Genomic DNA, 17,894 nt, shown 5'->3' with positions numbered 1-17,894 from the left:
GGAAGCTTTGGTTACAATTATTGAAAAGGAAAAACAAAACAAAAATCCCTCTTATTTTGCATACCTCCAACACAATTCAGTTTTTTTTTTTAAATACATAAATTATAAACAACATTCAGGCTTCCTGAAAATGTTTCAAAAGACCTCCACTGCAAAAATGCTCTCCAACCGGGGTTTTTTGCAACATATTGCATCAATGTGTGAACTCATGTGATATTTCCAATTAAATCCATGTGTCAAGACTCAGCAGCACTGAAGCTAACTAGTTATAATCGCACACTAGATGCTGAGAACCGACAGGCTTACATTAGCGATCATGACCTTTTTGTAAACACGCTTTTCTGTGTCATTAGCCGCCACATCAAACGGGGTGAATGCACAGAGCAGACCTTCTCAACATACAATTAACACAATGTGGGAGCTATTTTAATTTAACAAGTGGCACTGATGGTCATCACTTACTAGTGCAGGCCGTGTCAGGGGGGTCGCTGTCAGCGCGGTAGTAGCCGTTTTGACAAGGGCACATGCTGGACGCCCTAGAGCTGGCCCGGCTGTTGGGAGGGCACGGCATACAAGAACCCTCGCCTTGTTTAGATTTAAAGGTCCCTGGTGTGCACGCTAAAGGAAGGAAAAAGGTGTCAAGTCATGCCATTTTCAAAAATTAACTGCAAAAATACTATGCAAAGTGAAATACAAGTGAAATTTTATTTAGTACAATGGAAAAAAAGGTTAACCTAAAACATTTGCTTCTAAATTGATTTTTTTTTTTTTAAATAAAAATAACATCACTGGATCAACCTAAACACATTAAGCTCATTAACGGACCATTCAAGATTCAATACAGGCTCAATTCACCGCATTTGTGGCATAAATTACCACAACGAGTCCCTACATTTCTTTTAAAAGAGAGAAAAAAATCTTGGTTGTAATGAGACGCAATGGAACAGAATGGAACCAATCAAAAGTCTAGCCAAAAAAAAAACTAAAACAATCTGTGTGTTAACATGATTTTAAACCATTTTGAAACATCACTTACTAAAGAAAACATAGGAAAGCTATGTAAAGTTATATCCAGTTTACTTCATTGCCATGATGCCTAAAACCCCAAAATGCCAGTAAAAAAAAAAACAAGAACAACTTTATAACTCAAATAATACTCAATCTTTACCATAAATGTTAATGTTTTTATATTATAAGCTCTACATTTCTCCTGTTAAATACTACAAAAATTGGCCCCATTCACTTCCATTTTAAGTGCCATACCGTAACTTCATTGTTACGACAACGAAAAGACTAAAACCCTAAACAACCCTAAAGAAAGACAAGAACAACCTTACAGCTCAAATAACACTCTAGTTTTAATAGAACCATTAATGTAAGTGCTTTCATATCATATCTGCTTTTGAAACCTTAAAAAAAATGGCCTTCGTTCACTTCCATTGTAAGCGCCTCACCAAAACTTTTAAGCTGGCTATGATTAAACCGCTTGTTAAAAAAACGCAACTTGATCCTACAGAATTAGTCAATTACAGGCCGATCTCGAATCTACCTTTTCTGTCAAAGATACTAGAAAAAGCAGTATCCTCACAACTATGTTCCTTTTTTGAAAGAAATGGTATCTGCGAGGATTTCCAGTCAGGATTTAGACCGTACCATAGTACCGAGACTGCTCTCATCAGAGTCACAAATGATTTGCTCCTATCATCAGATCGTGGTTGTATCTCGCTATTAGTGTTACTCGATCTTAGTGCTGCATTTGACACTATCGACCATAACATTCTTTTAAATAGACTCGAAAATTATGTTGGCATTAGTGGAATTGCACTAGCATGGTTTAAATCAAACTTATCTGACCGTTATCAGTTTGTAGCAGTAAATGAAAAGATGTCTTATCAATCACAAGTTCAGTATGGTGTACCACAAGGCTCAGTACTAGGACCACTGCTGTTCACTCTGTACACGCTACCATTAGGAGATATCATTAGGAAGCATGGCATTAGTTTTCACTTCTTATACTGATGATACTCAGCTCTATATTTCTTCACGCCCTGACGAAACTTACCAATTCACAAAATTAACGGAATGCATAGCTGATATAAAAAACTGGATGACTAGTAATTTCCTACTACTAAATTCTGAAAAAAACAGATATTCTAATTATTGGACAAAAAACTTCCACACGTAATAACCTAGAATACTGTCTAACACTTGATGGCTGCTCTGTCGAGTTTTCGTCGTCGGTTAGGAACCTGGGTGTGCTCTTTGATACCAATCTTTCATTTGAAAGTCACGTGTCTAGTATCTGTAAAACCGTATTTTTCCATCTTAAAAAATATATCTAAATTACGCCATATGCTCTCAATGACAAATGCGGAACAATTAGTTCATGCGTTCATGACCTCAAGGCTAGATTATTGTAATGCTCTACTGGGTGGTTGCCCTGCACGCTTAATAAACAAACTACAGCTAGTTCAAAACGCAGCAGCTCGAGTTCTTACCAGAACCAGGAAGTATGACCATATTAGCCCGGTTCTGTCAAAACTGCACTGGCTCCCTATTAAACATCACATAAATTTTAAAATATTGCTGATCACTTACAAAGCACTAAATGGTTTAGCTCAGCAGTACTTGAGCGAGCTCTTAACGCATTATAGTTCTTCACGTCTATTGCGATCTCAAAATTCCGGCCAGTTAATAATACCTAGAATATCAAAATCAACTGCAGGCGGTAGATCCTTCTCCTATTTAGCACTAAAACTTTGGAACAGTCTTCCTACCATTGTCCGGGAAGCAGACACAATCTGTCAGTTCAAAACTAGACTAAAAACACATCTCTTTGACCTAGCATTCACATAACACATTATAGACTTCTATAATTCAATGTAAGGCTGCATAGATCAGGTCAGCCGGAACCGGGAACACTTCCCATAAATCCTGATGTACTCGTTACATCATAAGAAGAATGGCATCTACGCTAATTTTAGTGTCGTTGTTTATCCCGAGGTTTTCCCGCAGCCTGCCGGATCCAGGCCGTATCCAGATCTGACGAAGGACCTTCGCCTGGACCCGATGTCAACGCAGTGCTGAAGTGCCAACTAGTCTCTCCCTATGGAGGATCCCTTTACCACTCTACAGATAAAGCGTTGTCGGGAAAATTCGTTTCGCGTACCTCCCCCGAAGTGACAAAATAAAATAAAATTCTGTATCAAAATTTATAAGGAAAGACCAGTACTTTGTTTAGGCTTGGTCTGTAGGGAATTCCAAACCTGTGCACATACATTCAAACGCACATAACTATAGAACCAATTCTTAATGCGCATGTGAACGCCATCAGAGTTTCTCACAGGTTCGCGTTTAAAGTCTATGTAGAGATAATGGTGTCGTCTTAGCGGCCCCTAATTTAAGAACAAATGATCGTTGCGACGGAAGCAAGTCAATCAAAACTAACTTTAGCTGGAAAATAACTTTATTAAAGAACCACTATAAAGCCAAAACAATCTCTGTTACCTTAAATTATACGTTTATCTCTGTAAAGCTGCTTTGAAACAATCTACATTGTTAAAAGCGCTATATAAATGAGGATGACTTGACTTGACTTGACCATAACTTCATTGACCTGACGATGTAACGCCTAAAACCTAACAACCATACAAAATAACAAGAACAACTTTACAAGCTCAACTAACACTCCCCCATTCACTTCCATTGTAAGTGCCGCCACATAAACTTTGATTTTTAGTAATCAACATTATACCACAAATGTTGTCAGTTGATCTTAACCTGAAATATTCCTTCAAGATTACCACTTTTTACAGTGTACCATGTCGCCACTTGATATCCAAAGTAAAATCTGGGTCACGAACCAGCTGCAGATCACTGGAATAAATTATTTTTCCATTGCAAAAATGGCACACTTCAGAATACGATTCGAAACATTCATAATAATAACGAATCACCCAAGCTCAGATAAAGTTAGTCTGCTAACCGAGCCGCCGAGGCCAAACTGAGCTTTATAATGATGCGCTAAACTCAGTCCGTTTCTTTTGAAAGAAAATGGCTGATGTAACAGTCTGGCTGGAATCTGCAGCTTTCACAAAGCTCTGTTTTCCCTGTAAACAAGCCGCCACGCCCGTATCTCCAGACAAAACGCTGCAGTTAATGAGGAACATGCTGAGAATCGTGTCCTGCTTGTGACACCGTCAGTGAATTATAGCACATACAGAAAAAAACCCATCTTCAGTATTCCTTCCCATGACACATATCGCTTCACGGCTAGTGTAATAAGACAGTGGAAAATCCGAGAGAGTGGCCCCTGCTCTCAAACCTTAACACGCGTGGCGTTACGCATTCAGACCGAGTGCGAGAATGAGACGGGAAGAGCTTTGAGAGAAAGAAAAAAGTGAGAACATACCCAACCTGACAGATAAACGTTAACTGGGCTTGGCTGTTTCCCTTATGTGTGTGTGCAGATTAATGCTGGAAGGTGATAAAGGAAATTAGACGCACTCTCCATTGGCCACGGCGCATCTCACGGCTGTATAGCGCGGCCCTGGAGAGTCGTTTATCAGTCCTTTAAAGCAAGCTCTTAACCTTGAACAACCAGATGGAAACAAATGAGCCGCCACATACTGGCAATCTCAAAGGAAGTTCCCCCTCTGTCCACCAGTTCCTTCCCAGAGAACAGTCCAGGAGGCCCGTCCAATTCACATTTTATTACTCCGAGCCCACCTCATCATTCGCTCGCGCTCCCTCTCTCCTCCCCCACTCTCTGTAGTCTATCTTTTAATTTTCCCCATTACTCTCCCAGACTCGCGTTTGAGAATTGGTCTCGCTTTCTGCAGCAGCATCCGTCTCTGGTATATCGCTCTGTTAGGGCCCTATCAGATGTGTCAATGGAAGCTGTGGGCTGCGCTGTTGGCAGCTTTGTTCTCTGACACCACTGCAGTCCTCCACCCATTACTGAGACTCTCTCTCTTCTGTGCTGAGCCCAGATAAGGTCTGCGGAGAGACGGTGGATGAGTACGGCTCCAGACTCCAGATTCTGGACTGGCAGGCTATACTAGCCTTGTTGAGCTCCTATATTCTGGCCTTTTCATATTCACCTAAAAACCCTATTAGCAGTTTTGGCACTTTAACCCCAGAATGCAAAAAGGAATCCAATTAGCGAATAGTCTTATAACTTGTGTCAAACCCATATGACTTTCTTTCTTCTATTGAATAGAAATGGAGAATGCACTGACTACTCCTTTTCATTTAACGACAAAAAAAAAAGCTCCATAAATGTTTCATATAAGTAGTTAATGGGACTACTCACAAAGGAATTCCCATTTACTTTTATTAAATGGAAAATAGAAAATGAATTTTAATTTGTGCGTGTTATAAGTTCACTTTTGTGGTCTTACGAGACAAATTTGCAATATGACAAAACCTTCCTTTAAAGGCGTGCTCAATTGAAAGTATTTGAGTAATATAATTAGGGTGTAGCTTTTATAAAATATCCACTACTGTTCAAAAAATTTGGGGTCGGTAAGATTTTTTAAATGTTTTTGAAAGAAGTCTCTTATACTCATCAAGGCTGCAATTATACTGTGGCAGTAATATTGTAGAGTATTAAATAGCTGTTTTCTATTTTAATATATTTTAAAATATATTAATTTGATGTCAAAGCTGAATATATTAAGCAAACATTACACCAGTCTTCAGTGTCACATGATGCATATTGAGCCACATATGTAATGCAAAGCACTATGGGCCAGATTTACTAAACAGGGCAAATTAGCGTGAGAGCGCAATCGAAAAAAAGCGCCGATGGGAGTGGAAAGTTCTGTGCATGATCTACTGACGACGTGCAAATTAAAGAACAGACGCACTCTAACCAACACACTCTACAAAGAGCAGTGCAAATTAGCATCTGGTTTAAGACATGCTTTTTGGGCAGTAAATAATGGTGCATATACCTTTAAATTGACTAGCGCAAACCTTAGTAAATCGCATTGTGTGGCTCATTTAAATACTCTCCTCCCAAAAATTGTGCGTCTAAAGGGGAAACTCCTAAGATGCATATGCAATAAGGCCAGCTGCAAAAATAATGCCTTTTCAGCACAAATTTTTCACTGCATGTCTTAAGTAAATCCTGACAGAAGTTTTTAACGCCAAAAGAGAGTTTGCGCTTGCGCAAGCTGTTAGTAAATCTGGCCCTAAATGTGAAATTAGATCAAATCATCAAAAAACTAGTTCACATCATCTTCAAATGTTAAGAAAAGACCACTTAATGTGAAAAATGTAGCAAAAAAAATAAAAAATAAAAATGCTATTCTGTGTGAGGTATGTTTTAATTATGTAAAAAATTAGCATTGCCAGTGACTGCTTAAAAGAGGATAATAAAACCTCTCTGACCTGCAAGTAACCTTTGCGTTGCTTCCATGCAGATTTTATAATCCGTATTGTAGCATCTGCCAGCATACACTCAAAAGCTTTAACCAGAATCCGCTTTACTCAGATTTAAAAAGCCAAACACTTACCCTGGCACTGAGTGTCTTTCTTGGCCGGCTCAAAGCCCGGCATGCAGGTGCACGCTCCCACGGGAACCATCCATTCTCCGTCTCCGTTACAGTACAGCTTTAGAGGGACCGATTCCTCTGCGGCGTTTGGCACGCAGGCTCCGGCAGCGATGACCAGAGACGTGGCCTCCGCACCAGTGGCCGTCTCAGGGAAGACAGCGAAGTTGGCAATGGTGGTGGAGCACTTTTTAAAGAAGATCCTGGCTGAGATGAGGGACATGCAGGCGCCCAGGTCCTGGAAGGCCAAGTAGAAACCAGCTTTGGACAGAGGACCGAAGCTCCGTACTTTGGTGTTGACGATTCCCGATTCCAGCAATGAGAAGCTCTCGTCGGGGGCAATGGTGTCCACCTGGGATAAAAGACAATGGATTAGGTAAAGACATTCAATTGGACGTTTGTGTCCAATCACATCTGGAAGGGACCTATTCATTCTGTCATCATTTACTTAGTCTTTTTAACCCACTGGTGTTCTTTGGTCATACGTTTCTTCTTTTTCTTTTTTTTTTTTTTTGTTTACTTCATTGGAATACGAAACTTGGTAAAGGTGTTGGCACTTGCCATGTGAAAAAAAAAAAAAAAAAAAAAAAATTATGGACATGATTCGAAAAGGTTAAATGGTCCTGTAAAAAATATAGTCACACAGTCTAAAATGACTGCATTGGAAATAAATAGGAGACAAATTTTATCTAGTGAAAACTTTTAGTACTGCAGCCAAACAAAATCTTACTGAAAGCTCATTTTTTGAGATATCAAGCTTAAATTTGGAACACAAAAATAGATTTATGGCTTTGATTGTCTTGCAGTTTTAGAGTAAAACATGATTTTGAAAATATATATATTTCATATAACATAAATGAAATAGTATTTTTGTGAATTTTTCATAACCATATACGTACAATTCTGCTACTTTTTTTAAGTTAACTTTTTTTAAAACTTTTTTTTCACTTCAGCAATAATCTGCCAAGTGTCGTCTTTGAAAAGAGATCAAACTTAAGTCTGTGCTCAAAAGCATTCAAGATTTACGACAGTTTTAGTTGGAAATTTTATTTTCAGGTCTATGCTTTAAAAAGTGAATAAATGGATTATTAAAAAAACATTAGCAAACTAATATATAGTACAATTATTTCATTGACAAAAAAAAAATGACTTACTACATAATTCCCTATTGATTGATTTTCTAATTTGAAATACTGGATTTCTCTTTTGCTGAAACAATGGTAAACGTGACAACACCTTAAACCTGTAAGACTTACTTTCTTGAGCCCAAAAAATAATATTGGACCCCTCTGACATTCATTAAATGGGCACTAACATAATATATTATTTTATGTTTCACAAAAGATAGAAAATCATAACAGGTTTGGAATGACACGAGAGTAAACAATAGAATGTTTGTTTTTTTGCCAAACTATCCCTTTAAATATGTGTTATATTCCCAAATAAATAGTGAAAATGCCACTATTCACCAAAACATTGCAAAATGTATCGTTATGCAAAGTGTTAAATTAAAAATCAGACCTTCACGTAGGGATTCTCCCTCCAATGTGGGATGGTTGCTGTGGCAGTGTCTCCGTCCGATTCATAGTAGAACAAATTAAAGGTCTCCTTACAGGAGCCGGGAATATTGGGAATACTGCCACAGTCCCGCACAGAGAACTTGAGCTCCACGTAGACCCGAAGGACTCCTCGACGGGGGATGAAGTCTGTGCGGAGCCAGTTGTTCTGATTGGGCTCCAGTACGTTACAGACCTGGTATGTCCTGATGGGGCTCAAGTGGTCATCATATCCACTCACTTCCTCCCACTGAGAAGGGCACAACACACTGTCACTGACTGCACAATCAACTTTCTTGAAATGTAACTGCATCCAGTGCAGTGTAATTTACCATTTAAGTCTTACTGCGTTGCTTCCTACCAAAGAAACAAGCAAAACATGGAACCCAGTGAGGTTATAACTTGTGACCTTCCTCACTCTTTATAGTGAAATCCTTCTTTGTATATAGTTTCTATTGAATGTAACAGAGGTTGTGTCTCATTGCAAAGGCTGCATCGCATTTGTTAGCTACATTCGTCATTGAGGCTGCTTCATTTCAGTTAACTACGTTCAAAACTCATAAAGAAATTACAACAATTTACACTTCACTGGGAATAACGATCAATTTGATAAGGGTTACTGTTCTGAAATAAGACTTTAAGACTCTAATCCTTTTTAGGACGCAGCCTTCAAAATGAGACACGACCTGAGTGTCCTGATCAAGCGCAATGTAATAAAGATACTAGGGGTGTAACAATACCCTCAAGTTACGATTCAATATATAACACGATACTGAACTCACGATACGATATTATTGCGATACTCCAAGACATATTGTAAAAGGTTAACAAAATTTTTACTGTTGATTAAAATGCAAAATTTGATATTATATTGGGGGTGTAAATGAATAGGCTTGGACTTGGTGCTGGTAACCCAAGGCACCGGACAATGGTGACACCAGCATTATTCGGAAGCTTAAAATACAGAATTATTTTAGACAAATATGCTTGCACTCTGTCACTGATTAGATATATTTAAAATAATGAAGGCCACTTTTTACTGGTAACATGAGACATTTGGAACTCTCAGGACCCACAATTATTCCCCCATTGCATTATTCATTATATTCAATAATATATACATAATCTTCAATATTGAGATTCTATTAAATATTCTATTCATTTATTCAAAAATAAATGCACTCCCCAAAAATCTATATATGAATGATTAATTCATGATATTTGTAAAAACAAAAACATTAACTTTTTTTTGCCTTAAACATGTTTGAAAATGAAAATAATGATTAAGATGTGTACGCTCACGTATTCAAAATGTTAGGAACTTTTACTTGATGGAAAATGCCAATTTTAGAGTAATTAAACTCAAACTTTTCATTGATAACTATATTAAACATCTCATATTTTGGGATTGGCCGTGAAATCGCATCACATTGTGGCGTTCAACATGGACAAACAAATTCTCACTGGAAAAAGTGTTGCATCATGTCTGATTGGGACACAATGTCACACAAAACATTAAAAATAACACATCAAATCTAGATCTATTGATTGATACTTCTAAGTTGTGCCCCAAACAAAGCAGCACTAAATGGAAGCAGGAATAATGAACGACTCAAATGCTCAATTAAATTCATGTCGGTGGTTAGGGTAAATAGAAATGCTTTCTCAAAAGTGACATTTGGGTTCCCTGAACTTCTCACAACACAATTAAGAGGCATCACAGCGAGTGGTAGCATGTGTTTATCTCCAGGTGTGAAGGAACACATTACTTATGATGATGCATGCCTTTTGAGATGCCAGACATCGAGCACAAGCCTGCGGAAAGGGCTGAGCTGCTTAAGATTGTTGCCATGGCAACCCATAATTTCCATTGACTGACTTCGCATGCACATTCCAAAGACAAATCATGCAACGGGAGCGAGTGGATTTGGGTGGGGGGTGTCAGGCTTAAGGTCAGAATCGCTGTGGTTAATTTCTTCACCAGTCACATGTGTAAAATAAACTGCTGCTGTAAGTCTCCAGCATACATAAGTGCATTCTTGCAAACAGAGAGGTTGAGAGCGATTATTCTTGTTAATGGCCTCCTTTCATTTGTCTTGTTAAGACAAATGAAAGGAGGCCGTTAACAACACATTATAGAGAGGACCTTTTTGACTGTGTGTCAAGATCAATTGGCCAAAAATATTTGGTAATTTGACCTTCAATATTCAGGTTTTAAAATATCACGTGGTGCAACTCTCATTAAATGTATAGGGCACAACTGGGCAAAAAGTGCACCGGGGTAAAAGGCACCTTTGAAACAAAGGTCTTCTTAATGATTTTCAGTTTTGTTTAAGGTAATTAAATCAAAAGCTTTTCAATAACGGAAGAATATTATGAGTTTTCCATTTGTTTATATTACATGGTTAGATTCAGATGGTGAATATCATAAATCAAGTTGGGTGTCTACCTTAATATAATATATTAATTACCATACTGAAACCATTCAAATATATATATAAGTATATATAAGTATATATAAGATATAAATCATATCATATAATAAAATACCATTTGTTGTTACTCTTGTAAATCTATATTAAATTATTTTGGGATCTTCTTCAATGATTTCAAAATCTTTACTTTTTTAAATCATTTTGTTTCTGTATTTTTAAAATGTATTTTTTTTATTAACATATTTTAATGACAGCATATCAAAATAAACAGAAAATAGTACAAACTTTGCTATTAACAAGTATTAACTAAGACATTATTAAAAACAAATTTATTTTAGCTAAAGTATTTGTGTAAATCCTTTGTGCCTTTTTCCCATGCTGGTGAGCCTTTTACCCCAGATTTTTTAATAATATAAACTGTTCATAACATCACTGTTCAATACAAACATATATAATTTTTTTATACACTATGGGAGTAGTGAAAAGCAAATGTTTCTGTTGTACCCTATGAACAATTCATTTGTAAAAACAAAAACGTTTACTTTTCTTGCCTTAAACTGAAATTTTTTTTTTTTTTTTAAAGATTTGTACACTCACATGTATTCAAAATGTTAGGAATTACGAAGTCATTAGAAAGTCATTAAATTGTACTTCATGTTAGGAAGTCATTAAATTGAAACTTTTCTTGAAAATGGTTGAAAACCTTCACAATCTTTGTCATGGATCCATATATTTCAACATCTCATATTTTGGGATTGGCTGTGAAATTGTGGCACATTTTGCCGTTCAATATGGACCAACAAATTAATTTAGATAGCACAGGTACGTCTGCAAGATGTCTGTTAAAGATCACTTCATCTGGAAAGCATCTGCTGTTAACTTACATCTGATAGACGTCTTTAAGATGTCAGTTTAACCAACATTCTAAATCATAAACATCTTAAAGACATTTTCTAAACGTCTATTTGACATCTGACAGGAAACGTCCTATAGACGTATTGCAGATGAGCAAACACTCTAAAAAATACGTCTTCCCGAGGTAAACGCACATCAAATAGACGTCTCCGTGATGTACGTGTGCTATCCGAATTCTCACTGTAAAAGTTTTGCTTTATGTCGGTGGTTAGGGTAATTAGAAGTGTCATTTTCCAGTCAGTGCATGTGCTGATTAATATCCACCCTTATGGTCAATCACAGACAGGAAAACGCTACAACACTCACCCCGCTTTCTGGATAGGTGGTCCACGCCAGCTCTGTAGTTGCCCACCTGCTGTCCATAAGAGTCTCTGCAAAACAGGCAATCAATGAGGCTCCGACAACAGCAGCCTCCATTCCAAACACAAACAGAGCATCATGGTGCTGAAAACTGTAATTTAACCGGCTACGAATCAAAGCACTTCACTCGTTTGAATTCTCTGCATATGTGGAAGGGCCTAATCACTGTTTTCACTCCGCACACTAATAATGCGATCCGCATTTATCTACCCACTCCAGCTCTGGCCTGTGGCTGATCTGAGAACAGATCCTGTTGCGTGCCGCAGGGATGCTCGCTGTTTCTCTAAATACACTCCGATCAGTGGAGCAAAACTGCATGAGCCAGCTTCCGCAAATTAACCGCACATTCGAATGTTTTATTCACTTTGTAAGTCGCCGTCCGATGAAGCCTAGCGCTTACTTCAAATTAATGTGACACGCACACATCTGCAAGCAAATCCATGGAATATTTAGAGCAGAACATCAACTTAGCTGATTAAGGCCCCGGTAAATACGTGTATGCGTCGCGCACTGGCAAACACACACATGGTGTTTATGTGGATTGTGGCTACACCTCGCTTATATGGTGCTGTAAATCACAGAGAGAGTTAATTGTGTGATGAAATAGCTGTAAGGGCATCTCGCTGCGTGAAATATTCATAAATTTGGGGGGCGATCTTTTGATGCTTTGATCAATTCCTTATGATCGCATTCAGTCTTTCCTCAAGGCTCTTTGCATCTGTGCAGTTGTCTGCATCGTGGAAAACAAAGTCAAGATTTTCATCAGTTTTACACAAAGGAGCTTATTGCTGTCTGTTTCACACAAATGAGTGTACAGGATGTTCTTTGAAACTTTGTACTGTACAGTCAGCAGATTTACAAAACACCTCATTATCCTTTGAAATCGTTTGTAACTCCACTAGACTTTTAGAATGTAAAACTATAAAGAAAAGCAAACAACATTTAAAGGCAGTTTTACAGTGTTTGCAGGAGGAAAATAATAATGGCGCTTATTTGTTTTATTACAAGAAGTATATTCACATGCAGTTTAAAAATTGGTTTTCATTCAGAAAATACTCATGCAAATGCTTTAAGGCCCGTTCACACCAAGGACGATAACCATAACAATTTAATAATTATTTAATGCTATGAGAATATGTGAAATACACATCACAGCTATAACGGTAACGACACAGAGGAATGCTATTGATAAAAATTACCAATCAGCCAATTAGCAAATCAGAATTCTTACACCGCGACAGATGGCATAACAGCAATGCAAACAGATGACAAGACATGGTATGGAATATTATCATTATAGTTACTGTTCTTGGGATGAACGAGCCTTTAGTCCGACTGAAATCATACCAATCCAGTTTTTGCAAAATCGATATGAGATTGTAGCTTGTTATCAACCAGAATGTGTACATGTCAATCGGACTACAATTGGACTTAACATTAGGTGTTTAACATTAGGTGTTTAAAAAAGTGATGTGCAGCGGACACAACATAAGCAAGGTATGCTACAAATCCGTATCAATTATTTGTATATGCGTTATATGCAATATGTTCTCTGTCAGTCAGATTAAAGGGCCATTCACACAGAGTTTTTGCATTAAAAAATATGAGATGGTATAGTGTAATGGTGGTGGTGGGGGGGGGGGGGGGGGGGCGCAGTTAAGTTGAAGCCTTTTAATAACCCTGTCATGCACGAGACACTGCAAAAGACGCAAGATGTGAGCGCAATAGTCAAACACATTCATTTAGCATAATGCACAAAACGGTGCTTGATTATAACTGTGTTATTATCATGTAATAACAATATAATAACAAAATCAGTAAAACAATCACCCTATTTTAATCCACAGTAATGACAACCACTAACTGGGCTAAAACCCTTCTCATTCGTTTTATATTTATATGCCATTGTGCCTGGAAGGCTTCTGACAGATGGACTGAATTGACACAGGGGACCCTGGATGCAGCTTTACACTTTTCCTCTTGTCATGAGGTGCCTGGCTCACTTGACCTCCATTGGAAGTGTAACTAATATAGTCTGTTAAGAAACCAGCTCAGAAACTAACCTATGAGTCAAACACCTACTCTCTCACTCTCTATCTCTCTCTCTCACACACACACACACACTCACACACACTATCGATTGAGATCCTGACGCTGAAACTGATGAAGAATCGAGGTAGTCAAGGCCAAGGTGAAGGAGTATCGGGCTTCACTGTAGTTAAGAATTACTGGGACATGACCAAGGTGCATAATGATGCCAGCTATGCATGTATCAGCGCATATACAAATATGTAACAAAATCCTGCCTTGAGACTGAAATTTTGTAACATGTAACATTGCCAAGCAGCAATTTGTTTTGAATGTGAAATTAATCATTTTCAAGCATTAAATTACGAGAAAACGAGACTATATACATGTATATACACACATGCATATATAAATATACTGTATCATTTTAAATTATATTTGGGCTTGGGAGAACGTATGATGAGGAGACTAACCTATTCATAAGAGTCGTCGACAAGAACGTAGTGTGAAGTCAACAAACCTCAAAGGTATCAATAGCTATTCCGAAACCACACCTTGGCTAAATGTTGGCACATTTCACCTCACCACTGTTTTCAAGATAGCAACTTGGATTTAATTTAAAAATGCATTGTTACTTTGAAGCGACTCCTTTTTCTCACCTAGCCTATAGTCCTTTGAACAGCTGTGATCATGCAAGCCAATTAACATGTGTGGCAATTACACTGATCGTGATGCTGCTATCATCACTATCTGGGTAAAAGCCTTTGGGGTGAAATGTGTCACACCAGAGCAACAGGGGGCTTTCAGCAGTCCTAAACCATGTGTCACAAACAACACAAAGCACATCTGAAAATATAACAACTACATGCGATTTTTTCCCCAGAAATGATCAAAGCATAACACTGATCATAAGCTCACAAGACTCAACACTTGCAAGCAAATTAAATAGATGCTTGGATGTGTAAATAACGTCTTCATTTAACGCAACGAATACTAATAAAATTGATTTAGTCTGTGTTTTTTTACGGGTTGTTATAAAAACAAAGGCAAGGAGCATGTGGACAAACAGCATCGTCTGTATCAATACATGGACATGCCATAACACAAACATCTCACTGGTCATCTCACTGGTACAGCTTCAGAAATAGAATTCCACACGGAATAAAACATACCTTTGGATATCAGAATTCTTCAGAATAATGGGAAACAAATTTAATGATGACTCAGTAACTGACACATAAACCCTGATATTGCTAAAGGCTATCGAATTCCCTCTTTTCATGTAGCCTATTCACTTTAAACGCACAAATATATTGTATATTTGCAGCCGACTGTATATTCAACTGCATTCCTGTCCGAAGAATAAAAGGCAAAATCGCACCAAGACATGTAAGTTTTGGTCGAACGCGAAGTTTTCGAGCACGAACGTCCGCGCGGTACGTAAAGCTTTAGTCCAGTAGTTTTTTTTAAATTATATATTCTGCATGTATTTATTTATTTATTTCATAAAAGGAATAGCCAGCTGATGACCATAACACCAGGTCGGAAACCGAGTAGGCTAGCCCCGTAACAAAGAGCGTTTACACTTACCCTCAACAGCGAGAATAACGGGAACCCAAAGGCTGTATAATAACAGCGAATAATCCATTGTCATGAAGCTTGAGGTTGCAACATGAATAGCGTTTTGTCTATATGTCACCGGGACAGAAAGTCTCGTTAAATCTCAGCATACAGAGACTGGAGGGGCGAATTCACGCCTTGAGAAATTACAGCCTGAGAAAAAAAAAAAAAGCCCAGCTCCTCTTGGTTTGGTCGTCTTCAGGTTTTTCATTCACAACTGTTCGCACCACGGAATCCACGACCTCTTTCGTGAGCGCAGTCTATCATGGTCTTCTACATGTGTGGCATCATCCTCATCCTCAGTGTGAAAGAAGCTGTTGATTCTCTGCGACTGCACGGAGGAGTGTCAGTTGCGAGGAATGATGGGGGGGCGAAAGCTCTACTGGTCCCAAGGCAAAACCCTGCGGGATTCCGCTGTTAACTTACAGACTAAGTACTCCCCCAAGTTATTTTATTTATGCAGTTCATACATTTTTTTAAGGGAGTGTTAAATCGACATGTATCCATTTGATTGAAAATGCCTTTATAAGGGAAAACAGAATCCCCAGTGGCAATTTGTGGCAAATCAGTAATGTATGGGTATTCTTTGATGCACAGCGCCACTCACTGTTTGTTTACTGCAGGAATTGGTGTTCTGTATTTTAGAAAGGAGAGACTTGGCAAATGGCCACGACTATTTGTGTAACAGTCACCCAACACCAATAAAAAAAAAAAAAAAAAAAAAATCACCATCCAGCTTTCTGCTGATTAAATAATGGGCTGCATGTTGACAGGAAGGTTATGGGATACTGTAAACAATCTTCAAAGCTGTAAATGAATGATATCCTGCTGGACAGTGCTAGACATATTACTTCTGAAATGTAATCTTGTACTTATTACACAACAACATTTTTTAGCTAATCCAATCTGGTTATCTTTTGGATTCATTTTGATCTTACTGTTTTTTATTTGGTTTCACATGAAATTACCTACAGTTTTGAAAGGAGAAACAGAGAGAGGAACGTATGCCGTGAACTAAACTCGTATCAATCCAAAGTGTGTCTTCCATAAATTATTTCATTACTTATGTTTTCATGAAAGTCTAATTACTAATTTTAAAGTGCATTATAAAAACCAATTAACACTCATCAAGTACAAATACATTTGATTAAACAACAGTAAGATTAGTGAGAAAAAGGAGTATTTTGTCATGATAATAACTTTCAGACATACATTTTCTGAAAGGAAGGATTGCAACAATGTATAATTAACCATACAACAACAAAAAGCCACTTGGGGACAACAAAGAGATGCATTTTAGATGTATTTAGTATATGTTTTGTTTAGATTTTGTTCTAACACCTCGACTTGCTGGAAGATCGTTGTGATTACTTCAGTTTGAAGTCATAACAGCAAAGAACATGATATAATCTCTGGGAAAATATCTGATTCACACACTGAAATAAAACCCAGCAGACGCACTGCACTACACTTTAACCCAATCATTGCATCATGGTAACTGGGAAATCAGGGGAGATCATTCAAAGATTTGCGGTAAACGGAACACAATTCAGACTCTTGAGGGAAACGGCTTCGATCTTCGGGTAAGACAATCTTTGATGATGCAAATATTACCTGGTTCAGAGAACGCTTAAATCTCAGGGATTTGATAACGTCTGATCATTTGATTTAGTCCTGCTTTCACCAGCAAATGCTGAAATACACTGATCAAAGTATCTCACCATGTGCTACATAAATTCAACCCTTGTAACGCATGCAATACTTCAAATTCTTGGGCATCCTCACATCTGTTTCAAGAGGCGGATGTCAACAGGAGCTTGTTTTTTAGTGTTTGGACAGTTAGCCACTGGCAGAGGTTGGCTGGGGAACAGAAGACAGGACGAAGAGAGAAAGATGAAGGGGAACAGAGGGAGGGTACCGGAGGGCTATGCGCCGAGTCAATACAGTAAGCTGACAGAGGTGGATGAAGCACTCCCCCTTCGTGGCTCGCTTTCAAGACACTGCTGAAATATAGAGCTGCTCGGGCCACACGGGTGCAATAGACAGGTGTGGCGATGAAAACAGCTTTCAGTTTGTCACTGCTGAGCCTGCGAATCACAGGAATATTGAGCTTTCTCTGAAACCAAGAGTAGAGCTGGTAAATGCTATTGCAAAGGTCACTGCTCTCTTCTCTTTAGCCCTGAACTTGGCAAACTACGACCAGATAATGGATATTTTTTCAGTCGTTTAAGCATTTGATCATTACAGAAGCAACAGACCATATAGCTGTGACCCACTTCCTCTCGCTATTTAAAACACCTCATCACACACTTTGTTTTCCTTTCTTTGTAGAGATCATCAAGGCTTCACTGAACCTCAATTATGATTTAGAGACTAGCCAATGACAAGAACCAATTGCTGACATGCGACACAGCATGGGTGTG

The 17,894-nt window shown here is 38.1% G+C and overlaps 1 protein-coding gene across 1 annotated transcript in view; it reads right to left on the bottom strand.

Annotated features, from left to right (window-relative positions):
• Window positions 1-15,901, bottom strand: part of ephb3a (eph receptor B3a) — a 35,319-nt gene extending 19,418 nt beyond the window's left edge. The window contains exons 1-5 of the mRNA XM_079876651.1: window positions 15,442-15,901; window positions 11,770-11,834; window positions 8,079-8,363; window positions 6,522-6,909; window positions 463-618 (exon numbers count right to left, since the gene is read on the bottom strand). Of these exons, the coding sequence (XP_079732777.1) occupies window positions 463-618; window positions 6,522-6,909; window positions 8,079-8,363; window positions 11,770-11,834; window positions 15,442-15,505 (958 nt within the window). The 5' untranslated portion in view covers window positions 15,506-15,901. The remainder of the gene's footprint in view (window positions 1-462; window positions 619-6,521; window positions 6,910-8,078; window positions 8,364-11,769; window positions 11,835-15,441) is intronic.
• Between the last annotated feature and the right edge of the window lie 1,993 nt (window positions 15,902-17,894).

This window comes from Squalius cephalus (assembly GCF_949319135.1).
Source record: "Squalius cephalus genome assembly, chromosome: 7".
In the NCBI taxonomy this organism is placed as follows: Eukaryota; Metazoa; Chordata; class Actinopteri; order Cypriniformes; family Leuciscidae; genus Squalius; species Squalius cephalus.
The sequence above is the reverse complement of the archived record's forward strand: the minus strand, read 5'-3'. Positions and strand labels throughout refer to the sequence as shown.